General features: G+C 46.6%; 2 protein-coding genes across 2 annotated transcripts in view; one reads left to right on the top strand and one right to left on the bottom strand.

The window, feature by feature from the left end:
* Nucleotides 1-9,073, bottom strand: part of NOTUM (NOTUM, palmitoleoyl-protein carboxylesterase) — a 32,843-nt gene extending 23,770 nt beyond the window's left edge. The window contains exon 1 of the mRNA XM_018561788.1: nt 8,651-9,073. The gene's annotated coding sequence lies outside the window, so the exon portion shown is untranslated. The remainder of the gene's footprint in view (nt 1-8,650) is intronic.
* A 3,751-nt stretch (nt 9,074-12,824) lies between these two features.
* Nucleotides 12,825-14,176, top strand: part of ASPSCR1 (ASPSCR1, UBX domain containing tether for SLC2A4) — a 45,176-nt gene continuing 43,824 nt past the window's right edge. Inside the window, exon 1 of the mRNA XM_018561771.1 lies at nt 12,825-13,031. Coding sequence (XP_018417273.1) covers nt 12,942-13,031 — 90 coding nt within the window. The 5' untranslated portion in view covers nt 12,825-12,941. The remainder of the gene's footprint in view (nt 13,032-14,176) is intronic.

Here is a 14,176-nt window from a genome sequence, read left to right as displayed (position 1 = left end):
CCGCATATATATGAATTTGTACGTTTTTGACCATAGATGCCCTTTAAGAAGCCATGGCTATACATAGGCAGTCGCTGCCTGCTTCTAGCAGTTTGTGATCTCTAGTGATTACATGGGCGCAGTGCAGTATACAAATCACTGACACTAAATAAAGCAGTTGGCTGATCGCTACACCCGATTGGCACAGGCTGCAGACAGAAAAAAGGCTTTAGCCTATGATGGCAGCACTGACTGCACAGGGGGAAGAAAAAGCAAGAGTTAAGAAGTGATGAAAATAATTGACGTCTCTGAATATATTAGAAATCACTTATGTCTTTAAAAATAACACAGGTTATCCTTTAAAAAAGGATATATCTATAGATATATATCTACAGATATAGATAGATTTATTTATTTCTCACATACATAAATCGTACAAGTATGATATGCAGTGAAATGCTTACACGGACTGCAAGAAGGAGAGGGAGAAGTACAAGTAGAGAGAAGAATCAATAATAATAAGACTTTTACATCACAAAATAAAATATCAATGTTAAAATTTAATTAGACTAAAAATGCAAATACAGTATGAAGTGCAAAGTGTGCGAGTGCTAACAGCAGCAATATGGAGTGAATGAATTAGGGTGATGACCAGCAGTATATTGACCTTTCTTTGACCATTCTTTTTAAAGTGCAGATGTGCCTAAGATGCCTAAGACACATAGATGGGCTAAGTCCCAGGTGTATAGAGATATAGATATATCTATATAGATCTATGGATATATATTTTAATACAAAAAATAAATAAAAATAATAATAATGCTTTAATAGTTTTTGTATTCTGGGGCTCCTTTCACTCCTATGCTAAAGCCGTAATTATTATTATCGTTATCCCTGGATGTCTATTTCTACTGCACAGTCACATGATCTCACGTACACGTGCCAACAGTCAGTCGCTGCACATACGGAGTCCTCGCCGCCCCCACATGGCATCCTTATGTTTTACAAGGCTGCACATGAACGGCCACTCCATGTCACCCTCTCTGCAGCGCAGTCACATAATCCTTATGGCTTCCCAAACACACACCACACACACGTGGCACAACGTCTGAGCTACATCAAAGCACCCACAGGATACGCTTAAAGCATCTCAATTGCCACCGCACCTCTTACTGCTGGCTCTGGGCTTTAATATACTTTTTACAGCTTAATCTACCGCCGAATTGTGGGAGCCACTCAACTGAAGAAAGAAAAAATAAAATCCACGTGGAGTCTGACAGGGAAATAGCGGCCATTGACTTATTCTTAAAGTAGTGCTTTTAGTAACTTGACAAGTCTGCGGGAATAAATTAATGGACGTGGAACAATATACAGCATTTCAAAAAGCTGGCAACATCATTATTATTATTATTATACAGGATTTACTTTATGTAGTGCCAACAGTGTCCGTATTTTGGCGGCGTGAGTTCTTAGGGATCGCCTAAAGGCAGACAGAGTAAATTGACACGAGTGGCAAACGGGTGGTAAAAACCGGCGGCTGATCCATGTTTTTACCAACTGCCTGCCAAAACCAACACACAGCCGCATGGGTTTATACACTTGCCAAGTGCAATCGTGACAATCAAAGAGACCACCAACAGTTTGGCGCATGGTTCTGGTGCAGTATTGCAAAGCAAAATCTTCCTTGGGATATAACCAAAATAAAACCCAAAAAAACAAAACACACAACTGGCATTCAGGAGGCAGCAGCATCGCCTTATGAATAAATGCAATGCGGCTGACAACCGCGCTCCGAAAAGCAAATCCGCGGCAAGACACTTTTCAAAGGGCGGTGCAATTCAGACAAGTATAAGGCCTAAAATAGCAGCCAGACAGATTGGGGTAGGGAGTTACAGCAGATGGGAGGCACTCTGGAGAAGTCCAGGAGGTGAGCATTGGAGGAAGCAATGCGGGAGCTAGTGAGAGGAAGGACGTTTTAGGCGATTATTAATAGGAATGCACCGGTACCAGTTTTTCGGTATCAAGTACAGAGTATAGATATTTATCTTTCGGTACTCGCCAATACTGAGTACCGATACTTCTGCTAGCATTGAGTCGGCTTCCCGGCCAAGCAGGAAGCTGGGTGGCATGTCATTAACCGCCGCCTGGCTCCTTGATTGCCCGCGAAGCTGGCTCAATGCCGTATGGTGGCTGGGAAGCTGGCTGCCCGGCCAATCAGTATTGAGCCAGCCAAAAAGCATGGAGCCGGCTTCCCGGCCAATCAGGAAGCTAGGTGGCAAGTCATTAGCCGCGGCCCAGCTTTCTGATTGACACTGCCGATCACAGGAAATCTTCCTTGGACAGAAGTTCCGGTATCAGAGCATTTTGGCGAGTACGTGTACTCGCCCAAATACTTGGTATCGGCACAAATACTAGTATCGGTATATTCCCAAATTATTAAAAAGGAATTCATTTATGGGCTCCAGCCAATGACTTTGTCTAGGCCGAGATGCCATCAGTCTGCTGCAGGCAGGAGGAAGCATTCCCTCAGTCTCAGTCCTATCAATCAGACTACACATTGTACCAAGTCACAAGGTGAGGCTACAGCAGGGGTTGATCTGTGTCAGATGTTTGTGAACACAGCCAAGAACGGCACAGACACCAGGAATTACATGATTGTGTCATCTCTGAGCTCCAGATGGCTCCGTCCTTCTTCTGGAGAAGGAAAGGAGATTAAGGCATTGTCAGGGGGAGTCCAGTGATCTGTGTGATTATAGGTAATAAAAATACCCATCCATCCACTTCTAAAGACAATGGCATGACAATGTAATACCGCACGTTGTACTGTCATCTGTGACTAAAGCCGACACTTTCCATTGTAATGTCATTGGCTGATTTTAGAAGAGTGAATTAAAGTGCAACTGAAGCCCAAATTAGGGTGGAGAGGTATTAGACCACCCTGTCAGCTTTTATTGCTGTCTGGGTCTCTGTTAGGGAGTTTCACCCTCTCAATGTGTCCTGGTGAATGTGATCACTGAAAGTGAAAGTTTGTGTTGTCACCAGAACAAGAATAGAAGGGAAGTGTTCCAATGGGGAATTTCCTCTCACTTCCTGTTGTGGCTATTGGACAGGAAGTGAAGAAAAAACTCCCCAATGGGCCACGGAAGATTAAAAAAATAAAATAAATAATAATAATAATAAGGGGTTTTAACCCTCCCCTACTCTATGCAGAAAAGAGAAGAGGGGAAGCTGCTTAGCTCAGCACAGTTCAGAACCCGGCCGATTTCGTGCTTTACAGTATCCCCAGCGGCCACTCGGGTAGAACATATGCCAAGCTGGACCAGTGTAAATATGCAAACTAATTAGTGTTGCCACCTTCTCTTTCAGCGAAAACCCAAACACTCTCGCGACTCACAGAATTTTTGGGGGGACAATGAGTCGTGGCTTATTTATATGTAAATAGCCTCACCCATTCATATGCGAATATCACAGTGGAGACTATTTTCAGTGGTGGAGCATCAGCCCTATCTTAATTTTGGTTGTCCCTGTCTGGCTGACATCAAATGTCCGGGTTTCAGCTGCCATGAAACCTGGACACAGCATTTAAAACCCGGACTGTCCGGGTGAATCCTGAACAGGTGGCAACCCTAGAACTAATGCGCACATGGAGTTCAGCACTTTAAAAGTTACACACACACAAACTCTGTAGATTTTACCAAAATTCCCCAATCCACGCTAAACAGCGCAGATGGAGGAATCAACAGTGGTGGCCATTGTATTCAGTCTGCTAGCAAAAACAGTGATATGCAAAGTGCAGAAATTCGTATAAAAGCAACAGAATTTATTTGTTTTCCCCCCATTGATCAGGTGTTGGCTGATATCTGCGTGATCAGCTCCCTTGTCCCGTGACAGCTCTGACACTTGATTCCTCAGGGACCCAGCACCGTTACATGGGGGTGGGAAGAGAGTCCTCGGCCCTGGGTAAGGCCCACAACATAACCCAACGCTTACACAGAAGTTCTTCTCCACATTCCCCTAGGGCAGGGGTAGGCAACCTTGGCTCTCGGGATTTGGAGTTTCGGCACAGCTGAAGAGCCAAGGTTGCCTACCCCTGCCCTAGGTGAACAGAGAATGTGATCAGCTCCCCTTTCACATGGCAGCTCTAACACTTGGTTGCTCAGGGACCCAGCGCCGTCACATGGGGGGGTTGGGAAGAGAGTCCTCAGCCCTGGGTAAGGCCCACATCAGGACCCAACGCTTACACAGCTTTCTCTCCTCGATCCTACAAATAAATGGGGTGAGAGAGAAGAAAAAAGAGAAGTATAGGAAGCTGCAGGTATGGAATTAAACGGAACCCATCTCTTTGCTCTGAATAAGTAAACGCACAGGTTCACTTTAATGTAAACTCATCAGTCAGCCATATGCAGGGAAATTCAGCAGTCAGCATCTTCAGGCTTGTTCTGGGTCAGTGACTCAAGACATTACAGGCAATCCACTAGAATTTTTTACGAGGATAGGTCAGTGTTGGAAGCATCCATGTATCCATCATGACAGTACTCCTTTAACCCAGGGGTAAGCAACCTCAGCACCCTAGCTGTGACGAAACTCCTAATCCCATCATGCATCTGCCTCTGAAGTCATGTCTGTGGCTGTCAGTCTTGCAATAGCTCATGGGACTTCTACAGTAGTGCCGAAGTTGCCTACCACTGCTTTAACCCATCAGCAGCTCTCAGGTTGAAGATCAGATTGCTTCAGACTGTCCCTCCAACTTGCCGAGCACACAAGGTGATGACGGAGAAGGAAAGGGCGCAGTTGGCACTGGCTTATCTTAGGGGAACTTTAGCAATCCTAACCTCTCCGATCTCCAGCAGCCCCGGATAAACATCAACCGGTAGGCATGAGATTGTTGCACAACCTGGCTGAAAATGACATGGTCATCTCAGATCTACAGGCACCTTTAGACTCCCCATTAATGAGACAGAAGATCCATCCGCAAGAACAAACCCCAACAGATATCAGACAGCTCACTCTATCCCACCATTTGGTTGGCCATGGGCAGAGTTGTACAAATCCCAGGAGCCAGGTCCACAATGCTGCCCGGCTCTCAGGCTTCCATTGATGACCTCCTGAAAATGCCAGCTACCTGTCTATTGTAGGCTTCAATTAATTACCTTTCTGAAAATGCCAGCTGCCTAGCTATCTCAGGCTTCCATTGATGACCTACTGAAAATGCTAGCTGTCTGGCTATATTAGGCTTCTATTAATGACCTTATGAGCATTCTACCTGCCTCGCTATCTCAGGCCTCCATTAATGACCTTCAGACAATGCTAGCTGCCTGGCTATTTCAGGCCTTTATTAATGACCTTAGGAAAATGCAAAGTGCTTGGCTACATTAGGTATCCATTGAGGACCATCTCCTGAAAATGCTAGCTGCTTGGCTATCTCAGGCTTCCAGTGATTACCTTCTGAAAATGTTAGATCTCTTTCAATATATACTTTGCATTGTCCTTGCACTGGGTACTTGCAGTGATCTGTAGTAACCCATTGCAGCCAGATTTTAGCATTCATTCGGTCATAGAAAGTGAAGACGGAGAAACATGGTTACCGATTGTTCACTTGGAGCTGCTGCACTTTTTACGCATTTCTTGATGGTTCAATAAAACACACACAGACGATTGTTGCATGGTGAACCCCCCCCCCCCCCACACACACACAGAAAATCCAAATGTCACAATCCTTAGATCTTTCCCTGTCTATACAATGAGATTGCCCCAATGCAAATGGCACCTTGATGCATCTAAGGCTGTGTTTGCTGCGTTCACAATGCGACAAATGAGCTGTACAGTAAACGCACCAACACATGGACATTATTCAGGGTCACCATACAAGTTACAATCTCACCATACAGTCTTTACATTTACCAAAACAATGTCATATGAAAACCCACCCAAGCCGTACAGTCACTTTGTATCCAATGAGAAGGGCGCTCACACTCTATAGGTTGTTGGTAGATCTATAGGAGATTGGACAATCAGGTTGTAACGCGTGTGGTGTAACTAGGACACCGGGGCAGACAACCTATCCTTTCCATGGCCACGACATCTGAGCCTATGCATTTAAATATTGAGATTTGCAAAGGGGGGATTGTATACACACAAGTAGTGTATTTATAAACAGAACATGTTTCTAATGTAGAAAGATATTCATTATAATAATAATAAAATGCTTCATATTGATAAATAGAACTTCCTCCTAGGGATGCACCGTTACTTTTCAGATACCAGTGCCGATACTTGGCATTTTCATGAGAACTACCAGGGTTGCAGTGGTTGCAGCTGGGACCTGGCTCTGGCGCTCCACCACTGTCCTGAAATCATTAGTCTGTATTGTTTTAGAAAAACTGTCACATGACAAGAAACAAAAAATCTAGCAGTACTTGTATCTGTGAGTACTTGGACAAGTATCAGTACTTGTACTTGCAAAACTGGTATTGGTGCATCCCTTTATAAAAACACAATCATACATTAAATCAGAGATGTACAAATCCCAGGAGCTCCGTGTGTTCTTGAGGCCCCGTTCACATATAGCGACATACCTTTTGCAGCGGATCCGCACGGCCGGGATAGCGCGACTTTCGGGGCGACGTTCCAGCGACGATCCAGCGACGGTAGCGCGACCTTCCCCGTCGGGCTCCATAGAAAAAAAGTAAAATCGCGCAAAATCCGCCGAAAAAAGGGTCCGGTAGAAGCGACTTGCGACCGCGACGAGCGACATGGAGTTAAGACAGCTCCATTGAATAACATTGGCCGGCGACTTCTCGCGATATCGCGCGGCAAAATTGCGCGATATCGCGGCGGAAATCGCGCGACAATTCGCTATATGTGAACGGGGCCTTACTAATGACAGCTGCCTCCTAACTTTAGAATGTTTCTCTAGTCTAGTCCTGGAGCTGGAAAAGTATCTGTACTTGTACCGAGTACTTAGTATCGGTGCATCCCTAGTTTAATTATCAATAAGTAGTATATTGGAGGAGGTGATAACATACCAATAGAAAACACACTGGCAGGTTAACGGGATTTCAGCCAACTTGGTCCTATTGTGTATGTAGCAGTGTGCTAGTACAAATAGATTGCGAGCTCCTTTGGAGACTGATATGAACAGTTCAGCGTGAGCACATCACGGAACAGTTCCACAGAACCCAGAGAATGTCCTTGGAAGCTGCTACCCAAAAGGTGAAAGAAAGCGGTCACACTCCCAATTGTACTTTCCCCTATGTCTATACTGCATTGTATACAAATCTATACGTCTGTGGGCTCACGTGAGATCCAACATATGCACCAGATTAGGATGGGATTGTACAGAGCAGCGAGATAGAGAGATAGAGAGTATACCTGCAGAGCAGACATTTTTACCTTGGCAATCTGTTGGCCAATCAAAAAAAATTCAGATCTGCAATGTTATCCCTTCTCCTCCAGAATCTTATAATAAATTGAACAATTGTGGACAACACATTCATGCGATTTCTGTAAAGGAATCATCATAGGACGTTGACAACTCCTCCGATCCAATCTTGCAGTAGAGGAAACCGTCACTGTCTGTGGAACAATCTTTATTCTAAGAGATCTTCAACGAGTACGGCCATTGGTCTATGTATAGGGCAGCTGATGACTATGTAATCTTTGTGGCTATCCTATGGGACAGCTCGTGACAATGTAATCGCTATGGATATCCTACAGAACTGCTAGCTACTGTGTAAGATCTATGGCTAGCCTATGAGATGGCCGGCAACTATGTAACTCTATGGGCATCATATGGGATGACCGGCAACAATGTACAATCATCTCTATGACTATTGTACGAGATGGCTGGCAACTATGTAACTCTATGGCTATCCTATAGGATGGCCGGCAACTATGCAAGATCTATGGCTATAACTGGCCATACACCTATAGATGATCTGCAGATTTTCTACGGTCAGTGGGAAAAAGTGCAACAGATTCCTCCATCTACGCTAAACTGTGGATGGAGGAATCTCCCACTGGGCCAAGCTTCAATATCTTGCTAGTCGGCCCCGCTGGCTCTCAAAATACCTGAACAATCTGATTGGATGCAGGCATTGTTCAGGTATTTTGAGAGCCAAAGGGGCGCAGATAATCTATAGGTGTATAGCCAGCTTTAGACTATCCTACAGTATGGCTGGCAACTATCTAACTCTATGATTGTCCTATTGGATGGTTGGCAACTATGTAATCTCTATGGCTAGGCTATGTAACAACTGACCACCATTTAATCTCTATCAATTACATACAGACAGCCGGCGACTATGTACCATCTATGGCTATCCTAAAAAGGGACAGCCGGCGACTATGTGCCGATGGACAGCTTGCGACTGTAACATCTATGGCTATCCTAACGGACAGCTGGCGACTATATGATGTCTACGGCTATATTACCCGGCAGCTGGCGACTATGTAATCTCTATGGCTACCCAAACGGACAGCTGGCGACTATGTAATCTCTATGGCTATCCTAACGGACAGCTGGCGACTATGTAATCTCTATGGCTATCCTAACGGACAGCTGGCAAGTATAGAACGTCTATGGCTATCCTGATGGGCAACTGGCGACTATGTAACCTCTATGGCTAGCCTACAGTTCAGCTGGCGACTATAAAACCACAGAAATGGGTACCTTGTAGATCGCAGGTCGCTTTTCTCCGAAGTGCGGCACTCCTCCTTCGCAGGTCTTTCCGTAATAAAAGTCCAAGGTCAGTCACAGAGATGGACAGGTGCTGGGCAAGTTCCTTGGCAAAAGTTGCAGACACACAAGAGGAGATCCGCTCTTCCTAAAATCCTGCAGGAGCCGTCCTAAGGTCAGCCTAAGGGGAGCCCGGGTCCTAAGTTGAGTAGGAAGTGGAAGTTGAGTGGTTCCTGGCTGGCCCCTATAAATGCTGCTGATGAATGGAGCCACCTTTGATGGATGGAGGGAGGTGGGTGGGAAGGTGATCTCACCCAGGGGGGATACGTTGGGATCTATCTGATCCCCTCTCCAGTTACAGATCTGCACCGAGCAATGCCTGCAGTGCAAAGCTCTGGGCTCAGCAGACTCTGTGAGTGAGTGTGAAGCTCAGGATCTGGAGATTTGGAATAAACTGCACTAAGGGGGCAGGAGGAGGGGGCTTTAAATTAACCCTTCAAGAGCAGCCTGGACCTCCCCTTCCCCACAGGCTTGCCATTTCCTAATTAAAGAGCCGTTAAAGTCATCAGGGTGAAGTCACTTAGGGGTCTTTGGTGGGTAAATAGCAGGTAACCTGAGAGGACCTGAAAAGGCAAATAAAAAAAAAAAACAACAAAAAAATCCCCAAAAAGTTACAAAGGATTGAAAAACTGCTGCAGATTAGATCAAGCGAGTCCCACATCCGTCCCAGCAGAGACTGAGATGAAGGGGAGGAGGAGGGCTCGGGAGGGGAGGGGTCCTAGACTACACAGGAGATATTCCTAATAAAATAGAGGGGGGGGTACAGGGGCGCCAAGCGCATCATTCCAGTGGGCCACTTTGGTGGCATGTCCAGCTGAGCCCTTGTGATCTTCCATGCGACAGAGCTGACAATTGCATGCGGCGCTCTGCGCAAAATGCTCGCTATCGAATTTGGAGATGGAGCAACATTTTTGACGCGGGTCGCCCACTGTTCCCCCTTTTTTTGGTGGGAAAGATTCACCGCGTGTGAAAGTCTTCTCTGGCGGTGGTCACCACTTTTACCTTTCTCGGAGTTACATTGTCTTTTTTGTTCCATTTTTTTGGGGGAGCTCCGGTCGGAATGCGCCTCCTTTTTTTGGGATGAGCAGGGAACTTTTCTAGAGCGGGCCGGACACTAGTGCTTTCTGTCTGGATTGGCCCTCGAAGAAAAAGCTCATTCCCTCCCGTTCGGATTCGTCCAGCGGGCCGACGGCGGCGAATGTCCCGGTCAGGGTACCTGAACAGCCAGTCATTTTACCACCGGCTCAATCGAGAAAACTTTTTATTGAACGGAAGAAGGCCAACGGGGCCAGACAGAGCTCGACTTGGCCAGGGATGTGAGTGGCATGTGCAATGGACAACAAAGACAATTGTGGTGCGTTCCAGAGTGGCAGCTGCTGGAACGCACCGCAATCGCACCGCAATGGGGCGGGGCGGTACATTGAAGTCAATGGTGCCGCCTCCCCGCCCGCAGTGCGATCAGATGTGTGGCAAAACATTGCCTGCGTTCCGGTCCACTGCAAACGCAAAAAATGCTGCATGCTCTATTTTTTCGCGTTTGCAGTAGACCGGAGCGCAGGCAATGTTCTGCCACGCGTCTGATCGCACTGCAGGCGGGGGGGCGTGGCTTCAATGCACCGCCCCGCCCCAAAACAAAGGGGAAGTGTAGTGAGCGATTGCTGTGCGTTCCAGCAGCTACCGCTCTGGAACGCACCGCAATTGGTATGAACTGGCCCTTAGATAATATTTTAGTTTAGTTTTCCTCCTGGTGAATGTTATCATTGAGAGTGAAAGATCCCACATTTTGGGTTGTCACCAGGGATTTCCCTCCCTGTGAAGGGATTTCCTCTCACTTCCTGTTATTGTTGTTGTTATCAGACAGGAAGTAAAGAGATATCTCCTAAATGGGGACACTAGGTCTGGTGACACAGGGGATTTCCCTCTCATTGGAGGGATTTTCTTCTGACTCCCTGTTGTGGCTATTAGACAGGAAGTAGAGGAAAATCCCCCCAATAGGGACACTAGCTTTTAACCCCACCAGGGATATCCATCACTTTAGATTGATTTCCTCTCACTTTCTGTTGTGGCTATTGGACAGGAAGTGAAGAGAAATCTCCGCAAAGGGACACAGATGGCGAAAAAAAAGCACAATCCTTTAGCAGGAAACAAATCTGACCATCGTCTACTTTTCTCGCCCTTCACCTTTGGACAGAACCGCTCGGCCCCAAGGCTGCAGATGACGATAACAATCCGGTCCCAGTTGCGTAATCCTTCCTATAGCTCATTGCACCGTTGTTTTGCTCGGATTTAAGAAAGCCGATCGCACATGAAAAAAAGAAATAGAAGTCCGCCGGGCGCCGTGTCTAGCCAGTGACGCAGGAGGAGGACACATCTGTTTATCGACGCGCCGTATGCAAAAACCATCATGCAAATAGTTCCGGAATGTCAGAGTTATTTGTGTTCGGATTTGGCTAAAGCCGCCATCGTCTGGATTCCTGGAAGCGGCCATTATGCAAAAAACATATAGATGTGCCGGGGGTCTGCGCGTCGTACGTGTTTATATAGACGGCGCAAGCCGCAAGAAAACGTGTGCGCATTGATGCGTATTATTTTTTAATGCGCTTCATTGCATTTTACTGCGTTTTTAAAAATGCATTTTTTTTACTGTACGGGTCACATCGAGGGTCAAAATATTGTTTTGTTTTGTTTTTTGCATTGTGATAGTCCCCATTCACGAGAGCGTCGCCGCGCATTTTTATGGATGAGCTCTAGGCCCCCATTCACACCTTCATATTTTGTAAATGAGCGTTGCGTTCATATCCGTTCACGCACGTACGCGTGCAGCTTTCCCCGCGTTGGACGCGCGTCGTCCAGTGATTTCAATAGGTGACACACAAGCATCAAATGCGCATTCTGTGACAGGCGCACTGCGTTTTTTCACCATGCCTTTGATGCCTTTTTTGATGACAAAAAATTTGCATTTTCCCCGCAACGTTTAGGGTGCTATTAACATGTAATGGCACCGCAAGCACGTTGCACGTTCTTGACGCGTTCGGTAAACGCAACTCAATGTGCATGTTTTCGGAACGCGAAGGTGTGAAAGGAACTAAGCCCCCCCCCATTCACACGTGAGCCTTTTGAGGCGATTTTGACGCTTTTTGAGTGCGGTTTTTATCTCGCATTTTCTTTCCAACCAATGAAAAGCTAGTTACTAGGAGGAGGAGCCCCCCCAAAAAATGCACATTACGCATGTTTTTTTTAGGTGCTTTCAGTGTAGTCTACAGACAAAAAACCCCCCAAAAAACGCAATTCTGACCGAAAAACATTCACGTTTTCAACCTACGAGTGCCGTGACGCTGCGCAGGGTGACTACGGGTGAGACAGTATCCTGGGGTGGGGGGTCCCAAGAGCCCCCTGGACCCGCAGCAGCATGGCTCCCATTTAAGTGAAGGGAAACCTCCTTCCTGTCTGCAGATATGACCGATCGCTTGAACAAAAATCACGCGTCATTAAAAAAAATCGCTAAAATGGTTTGGCTGCACTTTTTTTTTTTTTTGGACACATGATCAAATGTCACCCACCTAGCCCCAGCCTAACCAAGGTTGGCCAGACGCGGTACAATCGGAAGAATGTGCTGGATTCGGATTCACGCTTTTTCTTTTTTGCGTGATGCGATTTTCCTCGTTCAACGCACGTAAAAGCGCACCGTTATGCACATTGATATGTGTAGTCATGCGTTGTGGTGCATGTTACCATCTAACAGTAAGTGCCGCATTTAAAGCACAGTGACAACGCACATTAAAATGCGCTTTGGTGCGTTTCCATCTATTTAAAAAAAAGACAGCTTTGTGAGTTGATTCTAATCATGTTTAACAAAAGAAAAAAAAGGAAAATGTGATAAAAAGTTCCGTATGAGACTGAAATGTAATAATTTAGGAAACAAGCCAATAAAAATCCGCACAGACATCGCGATCACCGGTCCTACGATTATCATAGCTCGGCTCTGCCAATGTGGGGAGACGAAGGAAGGCGTGGTTTCAGTGACGTATGGGCGTGACCAGGGCGGGGTTAAGCGTCCAAAAGGGCGTGTTCTAGGGAATCCAGAGGGGCGTGCTCTGGGTGGGGTTTCGGTGTCAGGGCAACCGGTGGGGCTCGCCTCCGAAAGCGCTGCCAGCTCTCCCGTCGTTCTGTCAGGCTGTTGCCGTTTCAATAAAGTTGCTTGAAAGCTTCCGCAGCGTCAGCCAGCATGGCGGCCAGTGGTGCCGGTGTGACGGTGTTGGCTCCCAATGGAAGGCGGCAGGTGGTGAAAGTGACAGCCGGGACCCCTCTGTTGCAGGTGGGGAGCTGCGGGAGGGGAGAGGACAGAACACCTCTGCCGGGCGGACGCACCATGTACCCACCTAGCAGAGGGTGACCAGCACTGATACACTGACATAGGCCCAGATAGGTTTTCTATACGTTCCATATTATTATTTTTCTTTTCCCAAAGGCAGAGGAAACAAAATGTGTGTAATATATATTGAGGGGAATTTATCAATACTGGAGCAGTGGCCCTTGTCAACCAATCAGCTTCTCTCTTTCGCTTTCAAACCTTATGTAAACAAACTGAAGAGACAAGCTGATTGGTTGCCATGGGCAACTGCTCCAGTATTGATAAATCCCCCTGTCTGTGTGTGTGTGAACCTTGGAATTTGTTTAGCAGCAGGGGGAAGGCTGGTCTGTATTAAAGTTTATCTCAAGCTAAGGGGCCTGTTAAGATTACAGCATTGGTAAAGCATGGTGCTGGTGCATTGCCATTGATTATCAGTGGCACCCCCAATGCCCTTCCAGGCGGGCGTCGCAGCATCATTGCCATTATCAGTGGCACCCCCAATAATGAACCCCCAATGCAGCTGTGCGTCGCAGCATTGCCATTGACTATCATTGGCACACCCAATGCACTGCCAGGCGGCTGTGCCTCGCAGCAGCATTGCCATTGATTATCAGTGGCACCCCCAAAAGCACTTCCAGGCAGATGTGCGTCACAGCAGCATTGTCATTGATTATCAGTGGCACCCCCACTTTCAGGCGGCTGTGCATCTTGGCAACATTTGTTGTGTTGCACTGCGGTGAAAAACTAGGATAGGAAGTGAGGAGACATATCCAACAGTGGCAGTAGAGAAGGAGAGGGTGGAACCTCTGTCAGCTTTTTTGTTTATTGTTGTCTACATCCCTGTTGAAGGTTTTCCCTCAGTGCCTTTTGGGTAATAATATCGTCTCTGGAACCTCTCCAACGAGGAGCCGGAGAATAGTAAGGACTCTTTCCTGTTCTTGCTAAATCTAAAATAAAATCTCTGGATTCACATCTTTGTGTTATTGTTCTGATGTGTTTTCTAATAAAATCATGCATGTCAATGCACCATAAGGAAGGGACCCTGACGCATGTTGACATCCAATACGGTGCACATCGGAAATGCACAACGAGGCACCTTAAGGCGTGTT

The sequence above is a fragment of the Nanorana parkeri genome, unplaced genomic scaffold, assembly GCF_000935625.1.
Source record: "Nanorana parkeri isolate BGI_ZX_2015 unplaced genomic scaffold, ASM93562v1 scaffold544, whole genome shotgun sequence".
Classification (NCBI taxonomy): domain Eukaryota; kingdom Metazoa; phylum Chordata; class Amphibia; order Anura; family Dicroglossidae; genus Nanorana; species Nanorana parkeri.
Note: the sequence above shows the minus strand (reverse complement) of the source record. Positions and strands in the feature narration are given on the sequence as shown.